The sequence below is a fragment of the Carettochelys insculpta genome, chromosome 1 (assembly GCF_033958435.1).
Source record: "Carettochelys insculpta isolate YL-2023 chromosome 1, ASM3395843v1, whole genome shotgun sequence".
Lineage (NCBI taxonomy): Eukaryota > Metazoa > Chordata > Testudines > Carettochelyidae > Carettochelys > Carettochelys insculpta.
Window position 1 is genome coordinate 179,971,568 of NC_134137.1, and position 21,153 is coordinate 179,992,720.

General features: G+C 40.5%; 1 protein-coding gene across 4 annotated transcripts in view; it reads right to left on the minus strand.

Moving 5' to 3' along the window:
• The window catches only part of ITSN1 (intersectin 1), a 219,055-nt gene that overhangs the window by 40,565 nt on the left and 157,337 nt on the right, over positions 1-21,153 (minus strand). For 3 of the 4 annotated variants that reach the window (XM_074996511.1, XM_074996519.1, XM_074996529.1), the window contains exons 25-28: positions 21,079-21,124; positions 18,432-18,553; positions 15,326-15,443; positions 4,804-4,995 (exon numbers count right to left, since the gene is read on the minus strand). In XM_074996511.1, the coding sequence (XP_074852612.1) occupies positions 4,804-4,995; positions 15,326-15,443; positions 18,432-18,553; positions 21,079-21,124 (478 nt within the window). Of the gene's footprint in view, positions 1-3,867; positions 4,496-4,803; positions 4,996-15,325; positions 15,444-18,431; positions 18,554-21,078; positions 21,125-21,153 lie in introns of those variants that run through there. The other variant, XM_074996539.1, reaches the window with a different exon arrangement.

Consider the following 21,153-nt stretch of genomic DNA (forward strand, 5'->3'; position numbering starts at 1 on the left):
TGTGGCATTTTCAAGGGAGTGATAAAGGTAAAGACAGACTTCTCCCTGGGTCACTGGTGTGAATCCAGTTCCATTCTGTAGTTACCAAAAGATGTTACCATCTCATCACAAATTACCAAGTGATTATATGGACATGTTTGCTGGTGGTGCTAGTCTAAAATGCTCTGGGCACAAAACAAAATCCAGTCAGAGGACAGAAGTTTAAAAGCTAATGGACTGTGAGGGCTGAAATTCCTTCTAATCATTAGCTACAGCTGCTGCAGGTTCAGAGTAAGAAAACTGAAAGGGCACGAAGGGCAAGGAGTGAGCATGGACAGAAACCTCACATTAGCAATCATCGCAAAGTGCATGGTCTGGATTTAGGATAAACAGAGGCTTTTAGGGTCTCATCTTGTCAAACCAATGCTTTCTAAAGGCAATAGATCCTCAAGCTTTACCATAGTACTAATGAATATAATAAATGGTACAAATATACTGTGAAAGAATCCTTTTCAGCTAATGGTTAGTTCAATATTACTGAATATAAACTGTTCCATAATCCGATTTATGTTGTTGCTAACATCATAGGGTCATTTCACTGCATTATGATAGTTACATGAGCATTACAAACATCTATATGGATTTGAAACTGAACTAGTTTTTCTGAACTTGTGCTAAGCAAAAATCAATGCTGCTTTCCTTATAAGCATTTCTACGGTAGAATAAAGAGAAATAAAGAAACCAAACTGATAATTCAGGTGAGAAGCCTGATGCAAAGTACAAATTTGAATCCTTTATCAGTACCTAAATACACAGTCACATTTACTGTGTTGAACTACTCACTTAAGCTCCTTTACTCATGAACAAAAATTAGAAACTACTCCCTAACCCAAACAGAGAAAAATCTCTTCTGTATAAAGGAAAAAATGCCAGATGAAGTACAATACTCCAGCCAATCCACATCCCAGGGATGAAGTTTTGCTGAAGGCAGTGCTGACAGTTGCATGGACTGTTCCTTTGACCATGCTCAGGAAGTCCCTCTCCAACCATTCATGAAGGAAGCTTCCTTGGTTGATTAAGTGTCTATGAACTGTGCAGAAAGGATGTGAAAAGGGCCACAAACCTAATCTCGCTGTGGGTCCATTGAATGACAGCTCTTTCCTGCATGCAGTGCTGTTGCAGCTTTCCTCTTTGCCAGAAGAAAAGAAAAGATGCCATGCAACAGGAGAATTAAGGTTTTCTATATGTGTAATGGCTCTCAGGAGCCTTGTAGCATCAGGCTAGTGACTAGCAACAGGATCTTTCTCTTTTTCTAATGTATGGTCATATAAATTAAAAACCTGTTGAATGAATGACAGGCCAGGCACCCTCCCTCCTCTGAGTACATGCTGATATTACTTCCTTCTAGTGGGAGATTAATATCTGCTTGCTTTGCAGTCCCACCATCAGGGGACTAAAGAAATAAAGACATGGGAGTAATCATAACAGGAAGCTCTGAACCTGGAGCTTTGCATTTGTATAATTTGAGCCACTACGGCAGGCTAATATTTCCTCGCGATACATCTGCTCGCCACCTGAGGCAAATTGTACATATGCTAACAAGAAGCTGCAGAACCAGGTTTGATGGACTTCTGGGTGGTTCAGGAGGCTAAAGAGCTTTCTGTTCATTTACCCTGTCCGTATGAAAAGAGTCAAAACTGGATCCTGAGGAATAACTCAAAGTTTTTGCTTTCAGTGGAGTAATACAGTATTACATGATGTAATTTAAGAGTGTTTTGCCTCTACGGGCCCTTTGATTTTGATTTTACTTAATGCAGACATTTGAAAATCAAGAAAGGTAACAATGAATGTGAACGACAATTAATTCTGATACGCTATTTGCAAAGGAACTCTAATACCTAAATAGCAGATACATATCCCTTGAATTATTAGTTTACTGAATAAACAAATACAATGGATAACTTTTACCTTCATGTGCCTTAACACAAACCATAATGGGTCACTTGCAAGTCTTGTGCAGAAAATTTTAATCTGTGCTTTGAGTTATTTAGTGAGTTTATTCACAACAATACACTGCTTGATAAGCTATTGCCGTGTCAAGTGGTACATGGCACTCTTCAGAACAAGGATTCTTGGCACACTAGATACTTAGGCGTTTATAGAAGCAAACGTAGCCTCTTCAGTTCATAGCTCATTAACCTCAAGAACTTTAATGCCACTTTGATGTTTCAGTCATGTGTAATAAGCCAGTCTATCAAACTGTCTTATGAAACATTGTTTAATTGCCTGCTTGATTTTTTTTTCTGGACACCTATAAAAAAGAGCAAAAATTTAAAAAACCCACTGGATACCACTACATCTACAGAAAAGAGAAAAGTATTCCTTTAGGAAAGTAAAAATATACTGCCCAAATTTGGAGGAAATCCATTTAGGGGCTAGTGCAGATTCATATGTTCTAGAACAAATGTTTATAATCAAGTTACAAATCAGCTAACAGTTTAGCTAAATAATGGAAATGTTGAGAAAGCCTGCACTAAAGTAACAGTCATGCATGATTACTGGATGAAAATGTATGAGTGCTATGTAAAATATTTATAGTAAATTATGTTGGTGCACAGAGCACGGTTTCTTTTTGCAAACTAGGGAAGAAAATATACTTTTCCATACAGTGCTCAATGTACTTCTGGGAGAAGGAAAATCTGCATAGTAAACTAACAGCAAATTTTGAACTTAAGTACAAGAGTTAAAACTAAGTTTGAGAGTCAATGTGGTCACAATTTTTCAACTCTCTACTGACAGATAATATTTGCACGTTGATTGGCTTCAAAAATGTCATAGTTAATGGTGATCAATTTGAGAGTGTCTCAGTATGCAAAGGAAACACCACAAACCTCCCACTGTATTAAAATCTGAGTTTCAGGCTATTCGTATGTGACTAATTTGCCATACACACGCTAATGAGACTTGTCAAATTCTGTTTGTACACAGCAACAAGAAGACAAACACGTTTTAGTCTAGCTTTTTATACGAAGAATTTAATTATCTATACATGTGACTAATTGTAAAGGCTGTATTACAGTTGTTAAAGCTGCAGGTTTTATATATTTATATATTTTACATTCATATCAATGAAAATACTGAAGTGCAATTGAGTAAGGAGCTTTGCTTGTTCTTTGCACCACATGAAGGATGGGGGAGGGGGGGGGAAGAGGGAGGTGAGAGGGAGGAACTCTACAATGCCACCAGCATGAAATTTAGAAATCCATGAACAGAATATGACTAAATGTTAAAGTCATTAGTAAAACTGCTATATTGTGCTTGAGGCATAGTTTTCCCCCGGTGCAGCCTGCACCAGGAATTTCATTAAGAGCTTATAACTAATGTTTGAAAGACAAACATGGCTTAGGCTACAGCACATCTACTACATAAACTTGACTGTAAGCTCCATTTAATATTAATTTGTATAAATTCCACAGTCTAGTTAAAAAATGTAAACATTGGAAATTAATTGCAGGGAGATATTTCTATACATTCTTTCTTGTCAAGATAATTATTTGTTCAAAAGATGCTGTTCCATAGTCTTGGAAAAGTAACAATGGTAATAAAACTTCATGTAACAGTTTGAAAAAAAAAAAGTCTTGTTAATTCTCAAAGACCACATGAATATAATAATCTGATTTCTGATATGAAAATGCAACACACAAAAATCTGAGACAAACAAAACAAAGATGCTTTCTTACTGTAGCTATAGATAACTGTGCAAAATAAAATTAATGTAAAAAGGATTACAGCAATGTGCAAAGATGACATCACTTGCACTGGAAGGAAATTAATTTCTTCTGTCCAGGATGCATTACACACTCAGAAAGGAACACCTGATACATACAGTACAAAACTGGAACAAAATATTTTATTTGTAGTTGGGCACGTGTTCCTTCAACTCCACTAACTCCTTCTGTGCTTTTGTGTAAGAAAAAACAAGACATTGACAACACCGGACAAGTGAACAATTAAAAAAAAAAAGATACAGAAAGTCTCAGATTTATGGACATTTGGAACAATTCTAATAGCACATGCAGCATTCCTTGATAGTGGGTCTTTTTGCAAGAACAAATTGCTTTGCAGAAATTTTATTTATTCTTTCCCTTTAAAAGGCTAAAATACACATTTAAAATTCGAAAAACTACTGAAAGCACCTGTGCAAAGGTGGAAAAAATTAGTTTGCTAACTATGAAAGCCACAAAAGGACCCACTATCCTGTGTATTTTTTTTTTTTTGTAATTTTGCTTCTATATCTGTAGATAATTAATTCCAACATTGCGATTACATGCAACTAATGTAAAATGAGGTAAACTGCTCTGCAGTGTGTTCTTCTACTCAGAAGGCAGTAGATGATCATGCTGGAAGTCACATGATCAAGGCTGCATCTCCCATCATCCCTCTGGGCAGTGATATGGGATAGTGGGTCTCTTTGAGGACTTTCAAGCCTGAGTGGGGGATGGACAACATATGATTCCTAGAAAAAGGAGGAAAACAACACATAAGCAAAACAAAACAATGAGCAAAATTCAAGCTAGGAAAATGAGTCAGGCATGTAAACAGCATGGTGCAAAAATGATAAAAGGGGACATGCCACAAAGGGGATGGAACTAAAAAACCATAACACAAAATTAGGTTTCTTTTACAGAAGGTCTTCAAAGAGATTAGGCAAATGCAGCAGAGGTCAGGCTTTGAGTTCTGCAAACCACAGCAGAATCACAGCAATGCTGCATGTTTCATTTTAAAGTACTACATAAGCAGTGAGATAGTAAACAGGTCACTTACATTGCTGGCTTGGGTCCATGTCTGTCGTCAGTTTCACATAGTTGGATGGGAAGAGGCCCACTTGTCCATTCACTTCTCCTTTCCACCAATCAGGGTCATCCTTGTTCAGGACATTTATGATCTGGCCTTTGTTGAATGCCAGTTCATCATCATTCTGTGCAGTGTAGTCATACATGCCAATTACTTGGCACACTGTAAGATAAATGAACACATCTGTGGCACTGATAGAGTTTCAGAAAAACATAGGTAAGTGTCTTCAAGTTACAATAATGATTACAGTTTGCAATACTTCCCTGGTTAGAAAATACTACGCAAATCATAAAATGGCTTACAGATCAAGACTGCTATTCTGAAAGACAAATCTTGTTCTAGGATTAGATACTAGTTTTCCACAGCCATTTAACTTGAGTTTTATGAACAAGCAGTCTTGAGGTACCTCAGGACAAAACACATTTATTTGGTCATGAGCTTTTGTGGGTAAAACCCACTTCACAGAACTGCTAGGTGTTTCTGAAGTTATACACCATGACAACTATAATGAGTGGTAACTATGCTATCTGCAAAAGTTCTATAGTGGTTTTATGGGGAAACAAAAACAATCCCCACACATTGTGAATTTTTTTCTAGCATTGCAACACATTCTCTCAACTAGGATTGTTCAGCTGACCAATAACTGTGGCATATATAAATACTTCTGAACCCTAATTTTTACAACTTTAGGTATGAACCTTTTCCTTCAAGGAATTCTAACTTCACTTGATGGAAGAGAAAGCATCTACTAAACACAGCTCCAGTCTGGAGAAAGCAAGCAGTGTCATCCCGCTTGTGCAAATACAGCTAGAGATGTTTAGAAGAGCGGTCAGCAACCTTTCCGAGGTGGAGTGCTTAAATTTGACCTTTTGACCTCTCTGCATGGTTTGAATGCTGGTGATAGCTATTTTAAAAAGTAACAGTCCTACTAACAACAGCTTTATTAATAAGTTCAGATGCGGAGCTTTGCCATTTAGATGGTGGTTGGTAGCATTAGCTGGTCTTTTGCTAATCCACAGGCTGTGAGCAAGCTGCTGGCTGCATGGGGAAGGAGGGACAGGACGGAGATCTCACCCTGTGTGCTGATGAAAACTGGCTCACATGCCTCTCGTGGCAACTGTGCTGGGGGAGGGGTTGCTGACCCTTGGTTTAAGAACATCAAAAGTTGGAAACTGGCTGGAAGAGAGTGGGGGTGGGAAATTAGAAAACTTGTTAGCTCATTTAACCTACCCTCTTACTGGGGCAGAACTGTTCCCTACAATATATTTTTCTATTTTTTTAATCTGTAAATCTGAGTGGCTCCCAGGACACAACAGGCTCTGCACAATGGCAACAGAGAAGAAAATTAGAAAACTGGCTTAATTCTCCCAAGTTAGGGGGGCTGTATTCTTTAGTAAATAACCACCAACACCACCAATTTGCTTCTTTTTGCTTTCTGTTGTGTTCTATGTTCCAAGCAATGGGGCTTCTGTTATTTTTCACCTCAAAATATCATTTGACAGTCTAACAAATCTCAGTGTCAGGAAATTACTCCATGCCATTCAGCATTAATTTCCCCTTTTTAAATTTCCTCCCAGTACTTAGTGATAGCGAATTTCCATTTACTCTTCCAGAGACTTGGAGACTTATGACTCCGCCTGTCACACTTAGGAACAGTCAGCTAACTAATTTGCAAATTTGATGATATAAGGCATACAAATTTCAGTGCAGAGATTTTCTAACATATAACTTTTCAGCATTTTGTTTAAGATGAAAAAAGATAATTGGTCTTCTACTGTTATTTGTCCTAACTAATTCTGTATTAAGCCAAATAAAGTCTGAATTTGGTCCTACCCTTCTACATTTAAGTTCGTTAGAGAAGTTTTGAATATACAATAGAAGGGCTGAGTTATGAACAGCAGAGTTATAAACTGTTCAGTCAGCCTCTTGCCTCAGTTGGAACTGAAAGTAGGCAAACAGGTTACATGTTCTGGTGTAACCAGTATGAGCTGGAGCAACCCCTCACCTGCCACGGGCAAGGGATTGTTCGGGCCGTGGGCGTGGGGCACTCCAGCCAGGCTGCAGTAGCCCCCTCCATGGTGGCCCTGGTCTTACCAAGCTTTCCTCAAACTACAATACCTACCTAAGGATGTGAGGAAACAGACTGGTAGAGCCAGTCGGGTACCCAGAAGCCACCTGCTACAAGACAGGCCTCACAAGGAAAACAAGAGAACACCACTGGCCATCTCATACAGCCCCCAACTAAGGCCTCTCCAGCGCATCATCAGCGATCTGTAACCCATCCTGAACAATGATCTCTGTCTCTCACAGACCTTGGGAGGCAGGCCTGTCCTCGCCTACAGACAGCCTGCCAACCTTAAACAAATCCTCACCAGCCACTACAAATCACAAACCAGTGACTCTAGGCCTGGAACCAGCCCCTGCAACAGTCCTCGCTGCCAACTCTGCTCACGTATCTACACCAGTGACATCATCACAAGACCTAACACCAACTGTACCATCAGGGGCTCCTTTACCTGCACATCACTAATATAATATATGTCATCATGTGCCAGCAATGCCCCACTGCAATTTACATTGGCCACACTGGACAGTCTCTCCGTAAAAGAATAAATGAACATAAATCAGAGATCAGGAACAGTAATGTACAGAACATCTGTGGGGGATCACTTCAATCTCCCTGGACACTCAGTGGCAGATTTAAGGGTGACAGTCCTGAAACAAAAAAATTTCAGAAGTCAAATGGAGAGAGAAATCTGAGCAGCAATTTATTTGCAAATTTGACTCCATTAATCATGGATTAACAGAGACTGGGAGTGGCTTGCAGCTTACAAAGGCAGTTTCTCTGGTCTGGGCGCTAACATCTCCCCAGTAGACTCTGACAAAGGCTCACATCCCCCTGTCTGATCTGACTTGTTTTTAACTCTGTTGATAAGTACTATTGATACTGGGCCATTTCCACCTTGCTGAATAGACCTTGTCAGCTCTGGCCCTCCCTCTTACTGGGACCCCACTCTTTAAATATCCCTCTGAAACCACCCCACCTACTCACGCATCTGATGAAACGGATCTTTGCCCATGAAAGCTTATGCTCCAAAATATCTGTTAGTTTATAAGGTGCCACAAGACTTCTTGTTGTTCTCAAAGCTACAGACTAACACGGCTACCTCTCTGATACAATTAAACAGGATTTAACATCCCTAAGCAGCAGTAAAGCCTTAAAAAAGCAAACACAGTAGAGTTAAAAAAACTACTGAACTCTGAGGTTCTACTGTACCTCCATCTCACATGGAAAACCCAACAATCCCAGTTTGTTTGAATTCCTAATATTACCAGCAGCTCCAAAGCCCACAGTTGTCTATAAAAGTAGACTGAAGTGTACGTACCCCTAGTTTCTGTTACAAAAAGAAGACATGCAGTGGGCCTACTGGTTATCTGCAACAAAACATCTGATACAGGGGTTTGAACCAGAGTCCAGGTTCCTATCTGCCTCTCTCCTTGCTAGTACAAGCTACAAATACTACAGAAAAAGCACACAAGTCCAATGCTTTCAAAGAGGTTTTCTAGTATTTCTATAAAATACAGTTTCTGACGTGTGGTAATACATGGAAGTGGCCTTCACAGGCTATTGAATCAGTCCTGCCATTTGTCAAACTAGGAGGACAGTGCTCACTCACAGGTTTGAAAGGGGACAGATATAAACCAGTGGGAAACTAAGAGTTTCAAGGCTTCAAATAGTATAAAGTGTTTGTTCAACAGACTTTAAAAACCATCTAAAGTCCTACACTTAAAGAAAAATTAAGAAAAAATAGATACACATTAAATTGTTGCTGGTGCTGGCCTCTTACAGACTCCCTTCAAACTTCAGGCATCACGTGATATTACACACATGAAAAGCCCTCTCCACGTATGACTCTGTCACTCCTCTCTCCATCTATAGATTTTTCTCAGCATGCAGTTCCACCACTTACAGCCATCATGACAGCATAAATCACTATCCTCATTAACATAAAGCCCCCCTCTGTATTTTGTCCCACCAGCCTATACCTCTAGATTTCCTCATAAAGGCACCTCCACCATGCTGGCCCTAAAAGTGATCGCATTCCAGATGAGGACATCATTGTTACTAAAAAGACCAGACAGTTCGTTGTCCTCCAACTCTCTCCAAAGTCAACATAAAGTTGTAACTGATAGGCTCGTATCTGATTCTGTCAATACCCCAACTCAAATAAACAAACTGCTACTACAGGTTGCACCTCCCAAAACTTGGACTCTCTGGTCCCGCAACATCCATGGGCCAGCAAGACCATGGATGTTACTGGACCAGACAGCCCCATCTGGGAGGCTGGTGGGAGGAGGGCTAGCAGCTGGGAGTCTGGTGACTGGGGCCCAGCAGCCCTGCACAGGGGAGCCCAGTGGTGACTTGTGCCCCAGGGTCTGGCCCCTGCACACTGGCTAGAGTTGGAGCCTGCGGTCAGGGCCAGCATCAATTCAGTAGGGGCCAGGCTAGTGACTGCTTGGACAGGGCTGAATGTAAAGGGTCTGCTGGGGCTGGAAGTGGAGCTGGAGGCAGGGAAGAGCCTCAGGGCTGGGGGTCCAGCGGCAGTGGACTTCCTCTGGTCCAGCAAATTCCCTCATTTGAGACCCATCATATCCTGAGGATGCCAGACCAGAGATGTGCAACCTGTAAAATGTTTACATATTTATACAGAACATTTAGGAGTATCTGTGAAAAAGTTCTGCTTGTCGGTTCTATTACGTAGAAAATACAAGTGTCTCCACAGTGCTTTTAAGCTAGCGCGCCCCAAGCTTGATCTGGTGGGAGCCGCAGCACCAGCAGCGAGGGGCGAGATCAGTCTTCATTTCAGTAGATTTCTTTTGCTTTCCTGTTAAGGTAACCAATTAGAGGACCATTGGTAGGCCCATCCACCTGGGATGCAGACTTTCTGATGTGGCCACCTGTTTTCACCAAGAACTGAAACCAAACTTCTTTCATACATTTCACGGAACACATCAGATGACAGCTTTCAGTCAGTGGAGTACTCATTATAAATTTCATAACTTATCTAGTTCCCTAGCATTTAAATCCTTATGACTATTTTTTCTAGATAATTGGAGACAGAATCCAGACAGAAGTCATGCTTGGTGTGTCAGTATGAAAGTCCAAGGTTTCATCCACAGTCAATGAGAAACAAACTCCTTTTATCTCAAGGGAGTAATAATGGTTAAAAATAGCTCAGAGAGTTAGTAACAGATATTTTATCAGTGTAGTTCAAGCCATATCAATAATAATGAAAGACATTACCATCTGGATATCATCCAACGGTTTACATGGAGAAAACTGATTATATTACTACAGATTCTAATGGATAAGTGTCCTTCCTACAAGGGTGCCGCCCAAAACACCAAACTCAGAAGGAATAGTAAGGATATAAAAACAAGCTTTCTTCTTGCTCCTAAACCTGCTTCTGCCACAGTTGGCGCATGTTAGTAGGCTGGTTTGTTACTGCCTGCGGTGGATGTTTAGTGGATAGCATATTTCAATCTTTAGCACTACCAGTCGTACATCCTTTCATCAGCGTTAAAATAAGCAAATATATATGACATATATTCCATGTTAGCCTGAGTGGTTGTCTTCTTTCCCTACAGTCGTATGATCTAAGTTAGATATGAGAAAATACTCAGATGAAATACAGGCTTTTACAGTATAGAAATTCATAAAAAAATTAAATATTTTTATAAAGGAACTATGAAGCATAATAGTAAAATAGATGTTCTTAGAAACGTCCAGTTCTAAGCTACACAAGTGAAAGAGATGAACAAATATCTTGAGCTTTGCGACCGGGTGCTCGCGAACAGGGTGCGTGCTAACAGGAGGGAGTTTGGAGAGGCTCTCCTGGAGGAGGAGAAGGAAGGAGCAAACTAAAGCAACTTGGGGTAAGTGGCTGCTTATATTTGGAGGTTTTGGGCTTGTGTGTTTGTTTGTTTGGAGTTTGGAGTGCTGAGCTGAGTGTTTGTTTGTTTGAAAGGCCGTGTGCTCAGGCAGGCAGGCAGGCAGGCAGGCAGTTGGAAGCTGATTAGGTTTGAATTGAAACACCGTGTGCTGATTGGCTGAGCTGTAGGCAGAGGGAGGAGCTATCAGGGAGGCCGAGCACTTAAACCCTGCTAGTAAGCGACCAGGGAGCTTTGCGACCGGGTGCTCGCGAACAGGGTGCGTGCTAACAGGAGGGAGTTTGGAGAGGGAGCTTGGAGGGAGCCAGTGACTTCTGTTGCCCTTAAACTAAATCCTTTATAACAACCTCTATCTGAAACATTTAATTAACCCTTATATATAACTAGAGTAGGAAATGGAGGCCGAAGCCCAGCAGCAGAGTGGGGGCTATCCTGTTTATTGTGTCGAGTGCAGTATGTATGACTACCTACCCTGTGGGCGGGTGGCATATGTGTGCGCTCGATGCAAGGAGCTCCTGGCCCTCAGAGACCGAGTGCGTGCTTTGGAGGCCAGGGTGGCTGAACTGGAGGAGCTAAGGAAGGCAGAGGTGTTTGTGGATGAGACTTTCCGGGACATAGTAGGGCTGTCCCACCTCCAATCTGACAGTCCTGAGGCTGTTACGGAGGATGAAAGGCTCAGGGAAGGAGAGCAGTCAAGGGGAGCAGAGGGAAACCATCCCATAGTTGGGACCCTCCTTCCAGAGGGTGCTGTTGTATCCTCTCGTGCCGAGGATACTTCTCCGGGGGAGGGAGCGCCAGCTGTTAGGAAGAAGCAGGTTTTAGTAGTAGGGGATTCGATCATTAGAAATATAGATAGTTGGGTTTGTGATGACCGGGCGAACCGTATGGTGACTTGCCTGCCTGGTGCGAAGGTTGCGGATCTCTCGAGGCATCTAGACAGACTTATGGGCAGTGCTGGGGAGGAGCCGGTCGTCGTGGTACATGTTGGTACCAATGACATAGGGAAGGGTAGAAGAGATGTTCTGGAGGCCAAATTTAGGTTACTAGGAAAGAGACTGAAATCCAGAACATCTTTGGTGGCATTCTCTGAAATGCTTCCAGTTCCACGCGCAGGGCCAGATAGACAGGCAGAACTTCAGAGTCTCAATGCGTGGATGAGACGATGGTGTAGGGAAGAGGGGTTTAGATTTATTAGGAACTGGGGACACTTTTGGGGTAGGGGGAGCCTATACAGGAATGATGGGCTCCACCTAAATCAAGGTGGATCCAGACTACTGGCATTAAACATTAAAAAGGTCATAGAGCAGTTTTTAAACTAAGAGGTGGGGGAAAGCCGATTGGTGCGGGGGAGCACCTGGATCGGACGGAGACTTCTCTTACACAAGGCTCCATAGACAGGGATTCCCTAGAAGTTAGTCAGATAGGGAACGTGGGAAATAATATATGGGCAAGAACAGATGTGAAACAATCGTGCATAAAAAAATCCAACGCGTCTGTGAAAGGCGGACATATAAATAGTGGTAGTTTTCTAACATGCTTTTACACTAATGCTAGGAGTCTGTCTAATAAGATGGGTGAACTGGAGTACCTCATATCAAAGGAGGAAGTTGACATAATAGGCATCTCAGAAACATGGTGGAATGAGGAAAATCAGTGGGACACTATCATACCGGGATATAAATTATATCGGAAAGACAGAACAGGTCGTGCGGGTGGCGGAGTGGTACTATATGTGAAGGATAATATAGAATCAAATGAAGTAAAAATCCTAAAGGAATCAAAATGTGCCATAGAATCATTATGGATAACAATTCATTCCTCTAATATGAATATGGCATTAGGAATATATTACCGACCACCTAACCAGGACAGTGATAGTGATGCTGAAATGTTAAGGGAGATTAGAGAGGCTATCAAAATAAAAAACACAGTAATAATAGGAGATTTCAATTATCCCCATATTGATTGGGTGCATGTCACCTCAGGACGGGATTCAGAGATTAAATTTCTTGATGCCTTAAATGACTGCTTCTTGGAGCAGCTAGTACAGGAACCCACAAGGGGAGAGTCGATTCCCGATCTAGTCTTGACTGGAACGCAGGATCTGGTCCAAGAGGTAACTGTTACTGGACCGCTTGGAAATAGTGACCACAATATAATAACTTTTAATATTCCTGTGTTGGGAAGAACACCGCAGCGGTCAAACATTCTGGCATTTAATTTCAAAAAGGGGAATTACACTAAAATGAGGAAGCTAGTTAAACAGAAACTAAAAGGTAGAGTAATTAAACTAAAATCCCTGGAAGCTGCATGGAAACTGTTTAAAGACACCATACTAGAGGCCCAACTTAAATGTATACCCCAAATAAAAAAACACAGTAAGAAACCTAACAAAGAACCACCATGGCTAAACAGCCATGTTAAAAAGGCAGTGAGAGAGAAAAGGGCAGCTTTTAAAAAGTGGAAGTCAAATCCTAGTGAGGAAAATAGAAAGGAACATAAACACTCCCAAATTAACTGTCATAATGTAGTAAGAAAAGCCAAAAAAGAGTTTGAGGAACAGCTAGCCAAAAATTCAAAAAACAATAGTAAAATGTTTTTTAAATACATTAGAAGCAGGAAGCCTGCTAAAAAAGCAGTGGGGCCCTTGGATGATAAAGATATAAAAGGAGCGATCAAGGAAGACAGTGCCATTGCGGAGCGATTAAATGATTTCTTTGCTTCAGTCTTCACGGCTGAAGATGTTACAGAGGTTCCTAAATCTGAGCCAGCCTTTTTAGGCGACAAATCTGAGGAACTCACTCAGATTGAAGTGACATTAGAGGAGGTTTTGGAATTAATTGATAAGCTGAATAGTAACAAGTCTCCAGGACCAGACGGCATTCACCCAAGGGTTCTGAAAGAACTCAAATGTGAAATTGCGGAGTTATTAACAGTGGTTTGTAACCTATCCTTTAAATCCACTTTGGTACCAAATGACTGGAAGACGGCCAATATAACACCAATATTTAAAAAAGGCTCTAGAGGAGATCCTGGCAATTATAGACCGATAAGTTTAACATCAGTACCAGGCAAATTAGTAGAAACACTAGTAAAGAGTAAAATTGCAAGGCACATAGAAGAGCACGAATTGTTGGGCAAAAGTCAGCATGGTTTCTGCAGAGGGAAGTCGTGTCTGTCTAATCTATTAGAATTCTTTGAAGGGGTTAATAAACATGCGGACAAGGGGCACCCAGTGGACATGATATACCTAGATTTCCAGAAAGCCTTTGACACGGTCCCACACCAAAGGCTTTTATGTAAATTAGGTGGTCATGGGATAGGAGGAAAGGTCCTTTCATGGATCGGGAATTGGTTAAAAGACAGAAAACAAAGGGTTGGAATAAATGGTAAATTTTCACAATGGAGGGGGGTAACTAGTGGTGTTCCCCAGGGGTCAGTCCTGGGACCGATCCTGTTCAACTTGTTCATCAATGATCTAGAAAATGAGGTAAGCAGTGAGGTGGCAAAGTTTGCAGATGACACCAAGTTGTTCAGGACAGTCAAAAGCAAAAGGGATTGTGAAGAACTACAAAAAGATCTCAGCAAACTGAGTGATTGGGCAGCAAAATGGCAAATGAAATTTAATGTGGGTAAGTGTAAGGTAATGCATATTGGAAAAAATAACCCAAATTACACGTACTACATGATGGGGTCAAATTTAGCTACGACAGATCAGGAAAGGGATCTTGGAGTTATAGTGGATAGTTCTCTGAAGACATCCACGCAGTGTGCAGCGGCAGTTAGTAAGGCAAATAGGATGTTAGGAATTATTAAAAAAGGGATCGATAATAAGACAAAAGATATCATACTTCCCCTATATAAAACTATGGTACGCCCACATCTCGAGTACTGCGTGCAGATGTGGTCTCCTCACCTCAAAAAAGATATATTGGCATTAGAAAAGGTTCAGAAAAGGGCGACTAAGATGATTAGGGGCTTGGAAAGGGTCCCATATGGGGAGAGGCTAGAGAGACTGGGACTTTTCAGTTTGGAAAAAAGGCGATTGAGGGGCGATATGATAGAGGTATATAAAATCATGAATGGTGTGGAGAAAGTGAATATAGAAAAATTATTTACCTTTTCCCATAATACAAGAACTAGGGGACACCAAATGAAATTGATGGGTAGTAGGTTCAAAACTAATAAAAGGAAATTTTTCTTCACACAGCGCACAGTCAACCTGTGGAACTCCTTGCCCGAGGAGGCTGTGAAGGCCAGGACTCTATTAGGGTTTAAAAAAGAGCTTGATAAATTTTTGCAGGTTAGGTCCATAAATGGCTATTAGCCAGGGATAAAGTATGGTGCCCTAGCCTTCATAACAAGGGCAGGAGATGGATGGCAGGAGATAAATCACTTGATCATTGTCTTCTGTTCTCCTTCTCTGGGGCACCTGGCATTGGCCACCGTCGGCAGATGGGATGCTGGGCTTGATGGACCTTTGGTCTGACCCAGTATGGCCATTCTTATGTTCTTATGTTCTTATGATAACATTACTTACCAGAAGGTAATACTGTTGATTTAGGTGGCTCGGTTGGTGTAGTTTTACTGGTACCAGGACTTAAAAGTTTTACATAGTTAGCAGGAAACCATCCTATCTGTCTTTTTTTCCCTCGAGCCTATAAAGAAAATAATTTTTTTAAGAGGGTTAAACACATAAGACCTCAAACCAAGCCAGGGTAATTCAGTCTACATTTTAATTTTATATTTTAAGTTACCCTGACCATTTTTAACTAGGCCAAATGACTTTAAAGAACATAGCTGATGGCTTTCTTTAAGAGCACTGAAACATTCAGATACTCAGTTAAATCCTCTTCTACTTGGCAAACCTTGATTTCTCGCACACTATTTCTAAAAAACTATAATTAAGACTATAGAATAATAAAAACGAAGGGCTGGAATGGACTTCAAGAAGTCATCAAGTTCACCTCCCTCACTAAGGCAAGGACAAGTAATTTGACTATCCATGACAGCTTGTCAGTCAACCAGTTCATAAAAACCTGCAGTCAGGGGAATTCCATAACCTCCCTTGGAAGCCTATTAAGAGCTTAACTACCTTTACAGGTAAAAAGATTTTACTAATACCTAGCCTAAAACTCACTTGCTGCATATTAACTCCATTATTTCTTATCCTACCTTCAGTGGACATGGAGAACTCCAAACTACAACCATAGTATTGTAAAACTACAATGGTTACCATGTATGCAATTACTACAAAAATAATGACAAACATTGTGGCAGAGGAAGTACATCCCAAGTTTGTTCAGATAAACTAGAAGGTTGGACTCATACTTAGTAAGAGCATAGGAAGATTCAAAATATGACTCTATGAATCTCCAGCTATAATTAACAACAAATATAGGAAGGGATATTAAAACTCAGGCTTAAGGGCTTCGACCAATCTAATCTAAGGAAACCACAATGAGACAATGTAGAGCACAGATCTGCCTGCTTCAGGGTTCTCACACCTTCCTCTGAAATATCTGCTACTGACCACTGCTGAAGACAGAACACTGAACTAGACAGAACTTGGATCTGATCCAGTCTGGCAGTAACCACGTTCCTGTCTGCAAAACTGGGCTAGATGCTTCACAGATTATTTTATCAATGAACTTTCCAGCTAAGGACCAGAAGATAAGCATGGAAGATGATTTTTATATGCTTCTGACCAACAATGGTAAAATTGACAGCTTTTAAGTTTCGTGCTAGTTCATTATTTGTAAGATGTGTGTGTTTTTAGCTATTAGTTGGATGAAGATGTAAGAATGCCTATGAGTGCAAGGTGGACTGAACTTGATGACCTGTTGAGGTTCCTTTGACATTTTACTGAAGTTTACCTTTTAAAGCCTAAGAAAAATATCTTTCCTCTCTTGAAAGCAGCCATCTGTTCAGTATTACATCTTGGATTACCAATTTAACCTAATTTTTCCAGATCTGATTAAAAGTCTGCATAGATTATTAATTGCCAAAAATAGTCCTGGAAGATTTCCCTAATCTTAACAGAATGTAATGACTAATAGATACATATGAACCACTGTTCTGTTTGGAAAAAAGCCGTTCTTCAGTATTTGATTTTATCTTTAGTCACTCCCACTAATCTTGATTCCAACTCCACACAAACACAGTAGAGGCTCTATTTCTTTTTTGATGGATACAAACATAAATAAACATTTCAAGAAAATCTTTCTACTTATACAATTTTTATTGGCAGCATTAAAATTTGTTTGTGCCTCTTACGTTATAAATTAAGAATGATTTAACAAGCTGTTGAAATTAACCTGTGAGACAATCTCCCAGAGGAAGATGAAGAACCACCAAGAAAGAAAGGAGGAGGTCATGTGAATATTTAAGTTTGTATACCTTCAAGCATGCACATTACAAAAATATACAATTTTGCTCTTTTGGATAATATTGTCATTACATACACCCAAAAATCAGTTTGATGACCCAAAGGACTGCAAAAAATTAGGTTTGTTGCTAAAAAGCACTGAAGTCAAAGTTTCAGAAATTAACTGAATCAACTTCTAAACATTTTTTTAAAATCTCACTGATTATTTTAACAGTATTAACCATTTTAAAGCACCTCTCAAAACTGTAATTCTCTCATCCGGCAACATTGGTCATCCAACAGGACCACAGATGTTACTGGTTCAGAGACTCACAGCTGGAAGGTTGCAAGAGAAAGGGCCAGTGGCTGGGAGGCCCACCTTGCAGGAGCCGGTTGCCCTGTGCTGGCAGTCCAGCCAGGGCTGAAGCCAGTCTCCCAGGGGTCAAAGGGGCCAGAGACCAGCTGCGGGTAAGGGGGCTGGTAGGGCTGGAAGTGTGGAGTGTATGCGAGGCTGGGGACTTCCCTTCATCTGGCAAATTCCCTTGTTCAGTACAGATCAGGTCCCAAGGTTGCTGGATGAGGGAGATGCAACCTGTAATTCCAAAGCCAGCTTTTTATGTACTCACAAGATATTCTCTCATTGGGGAAAAACTAATTCAATTAGCTTAGATAGTGTAAGGGATAACGAATTCTTTTAAATGAAATTTAAAAGCAATTTTATTAGTTTTACTTATGCTTAATTTTGGTCAAAATTTCATGGAATAATGATAGAGGTATCTGAAACCTTATCTCTTTCTCAGTTATAGACAGGCGTGTGCATATATGTTACGCATTAGCTCATAGATACCCTTACATGACTGCTGGACACAGATTTACTTATAGAGCAGATCAATGGTGTAGAAAGGCCAGAGAATGACAGAAACTGACTATTGCTCTGAGGCCCATGAATCTTCACAATGTGAAAAAAAAAAAAAGTTTCAATTGTTAGTTTACACCAAAAAAACCCAAAAAACAAAAACGAACCAAAAAAACCCAACCAACCAAAAAAAAACCTAACAAGGCAGACTGAGGAAACAGATCTGATTCGCCCCAAATCTGTCCTTTCCATTGCCCACAGCATGGCAAAATGCACTATTGTTTTTATATTTTATCTTAAAGATCTCGTGACTATTGGAAATATTTTGGCTGAATGATTTTTTCCAGAAGTACTGATGTGTTTGTGCTTTGAAATACAAAATAAGATAGGAAACTTATAGAAGTATTAGTAGTAGTAACTAACTTGGAGCTCTCCCTCCCACCATCCACCTGGATTCTTCTTTCTGATAAGTATCAGCTGACCGGGTGCCAGGGTAAGTTGTTCAGGTCCTGTCGCTGTGTAAGAGGCAATAACTTGGGCAATTTCTGTTAAATTTAAAGAGAAAAAAAAAATCACTTGATAACTGAAAAAACTGAACTAGTACCCAAGCTGAGCATGCATTATTTACTGTGCTATATATCATTAGTACAGTATGTCCGCTATACACTTCTTGCCATCAAATTGGTTTTATTTTCCACGTATGCTGTGCCTCAGATACGGACGGCAGTTCATACATAACAGAACAATGTGTGAGGATAGTAGAGGGTGGGTCAATGTAGGTTAGAATAAAGGTTCTGCAGTCACTTGGGAAAATAACGTTTATCATGAGGGCTACACACGATTAAGTCTATAGTCTTCGTGGCTACCGCAAGTAGCACCTTTGGAGAAAGACCTGAAGGAGAAGAGGGCACACAGAAGTCAGAGAGGGAGTTCCAAGTTATAGAGATTTACATGAAACTGTATTGGCAACTTTAAGGATTTAAAAAACATGAGTCCAGGCCCTTCCCTATGCTGGCCCATGAATTTTAAAGATCTTTAAAATCTTAAAGCAATCCACCCTGAGATCTATGACTCAGTCTCCCCACTAGCAATGGTAATGATGGAAGTTAAGAATGAATGAGGTAGTACTGGGGCAGCACCTAGAGTAAAGAGACACGTGAAGCTAGTCTGCCATGGAACTCAGAAAAGGACCAGTTGTAAAGGAAACCTCCCCACACTCCCCCTGCCACCCACCCCACCCCCAAAAAAAGAGCAGAATCTTGGAAGGTACAGGGAGAGAGTTTCATAAGAAAGGCCCCATCAGCTATACTGAAGGCAGCAAATAACTTAAGAAATAAACAATGGAAGAGCAGCTCTGAAATCTGTCCAGAAAGCTTCTGTTAACCTAAAGCAGAAGTAACTTAAAGTGGTTTATACAAAACAGAGACTCAGCTGGGAGATGAGCAGAATCTGAGTAAACTATGTTCAGGGGAAGAAGCAGGCTGAAGTGTTTAAATGTAGAAGAGTGCCTCATTGAGGATGAGAGACAGGGACAGCTGAAGTGGGGGCAAGAAAATCAAAAAGTGATAAAATTAAGGGACCAGGCTGACAAACTGGTAGCTCACTGTAGGACAGACACCAGAACTGGAAGCTGGGTTGAAATTGCAGCATATGAAGTGTGCAAGCAGGAGGCTGTGAACAGCACTTTTAAAAGTTAGACAGACAGTGACAAGATTACATGTGGAGAAGAGGTGATAGCTGTTACACGCATTACAAAGCTGAAGTAGTAAAGCTGGCAGAAAAGTTGGATACATTGCTATTGGAGGAATTCTGCAGGCCTCTAGATTTTTAGGTATTCAGGGGCAAGAGAGCAGGAAGAGAAAACTAGATTTGGGGTTTATCAGAATTAGTTTTAACTTATAAAGCTCAAAAATATCCATCTCTCTCTATAATAGGGCATAATTATATTAATCCACTATACTGTACAAGGATGCTGGAAAGAGCAAATATTGGCTTTCATTTCACCTGCCTATCAGAGTAGGAATACACACCTACTTTCTTACAAGTCACCATTTAAATACAGAAACTGAAATTTAAGATTACAGGTTACAGAATATCCCCTTTCCCACCAACATGGACAATGACTGGTACAAGTTAACACAAGTTATGATATACATCAAAGTTCAGATTTTCACCTATTGCATGTCATGGAGAAGTAGGAAATTAAAGAGGAGGCACCTAGAAATTAAGTAAATAAACCAATAGCATTCTGAATACATTCTTAATTATTTTTCTGAGTGTTGAACTCTTACAGGAAAAATTCCAACAGAATCACAAGCTAGCTTGGAAAAGTAAGTTTGCTTTTAGCAAAGTGTGTATATAGAACAAAGACATACAACCCTTGTCTGTATAAACATGGACAGATCTATATTCAGTTTTGAATTGCTTCCGAAATTTAAGAAAATAAACTATTCTTGTGCACTCATCCACTACCAGACTTTGGCAAGAAAGGCCAATCTTCCTGCTGCTCAGTTATTCAGAGAAAGTAGTGAAAAAATTCAATCATCTCTAGAAATTTTACTTCCTGTAGGCTGGGCATTCAGGAGGTCAGCCACATCAGAAACACTGAAATCTCCATGCTGAGGACCAGGCAGGGCCAATCCTCAGTTTTGTGGCCCACTTCAGGAAGTAAAATTGCGCAGGATCTCAGGCGGAATGCCACAACCTGAAGTGGGATGTGTACTTATTGTACTGGGTAATAAAAACTGCAGAATCCTCAGGGACCAACTACCCTGAACTCTCCCCAAGTTGTGTACATTTACATTCACTTTAAGGCAACAGTTTCTGGGGAGTTTTGAAACCACTTGGCGCTTAAATTCTAGCATGATGGATGCTATACAAAACACTGAAGCAGATGTTAACACTTAGAGAAGGGTACAACTTTCTGGGCTATATCTAAGGAAAGGGGCAAGAAGAAGAACGAACTTATTGTTACAAAGGATATTCTGTTGATATTTAAGTTTCTTACTCTCTTAGAAGTTAATGATATCCTCTAGAACATGAAAGAATAAATCATGACACACTAACTCACCAGGTTTCTTCCCTAAACTTCCTGTTTTTCCAGCAGTTCCAGGGACCTTAAAATAAAAAGGCAAATGTAACTTAC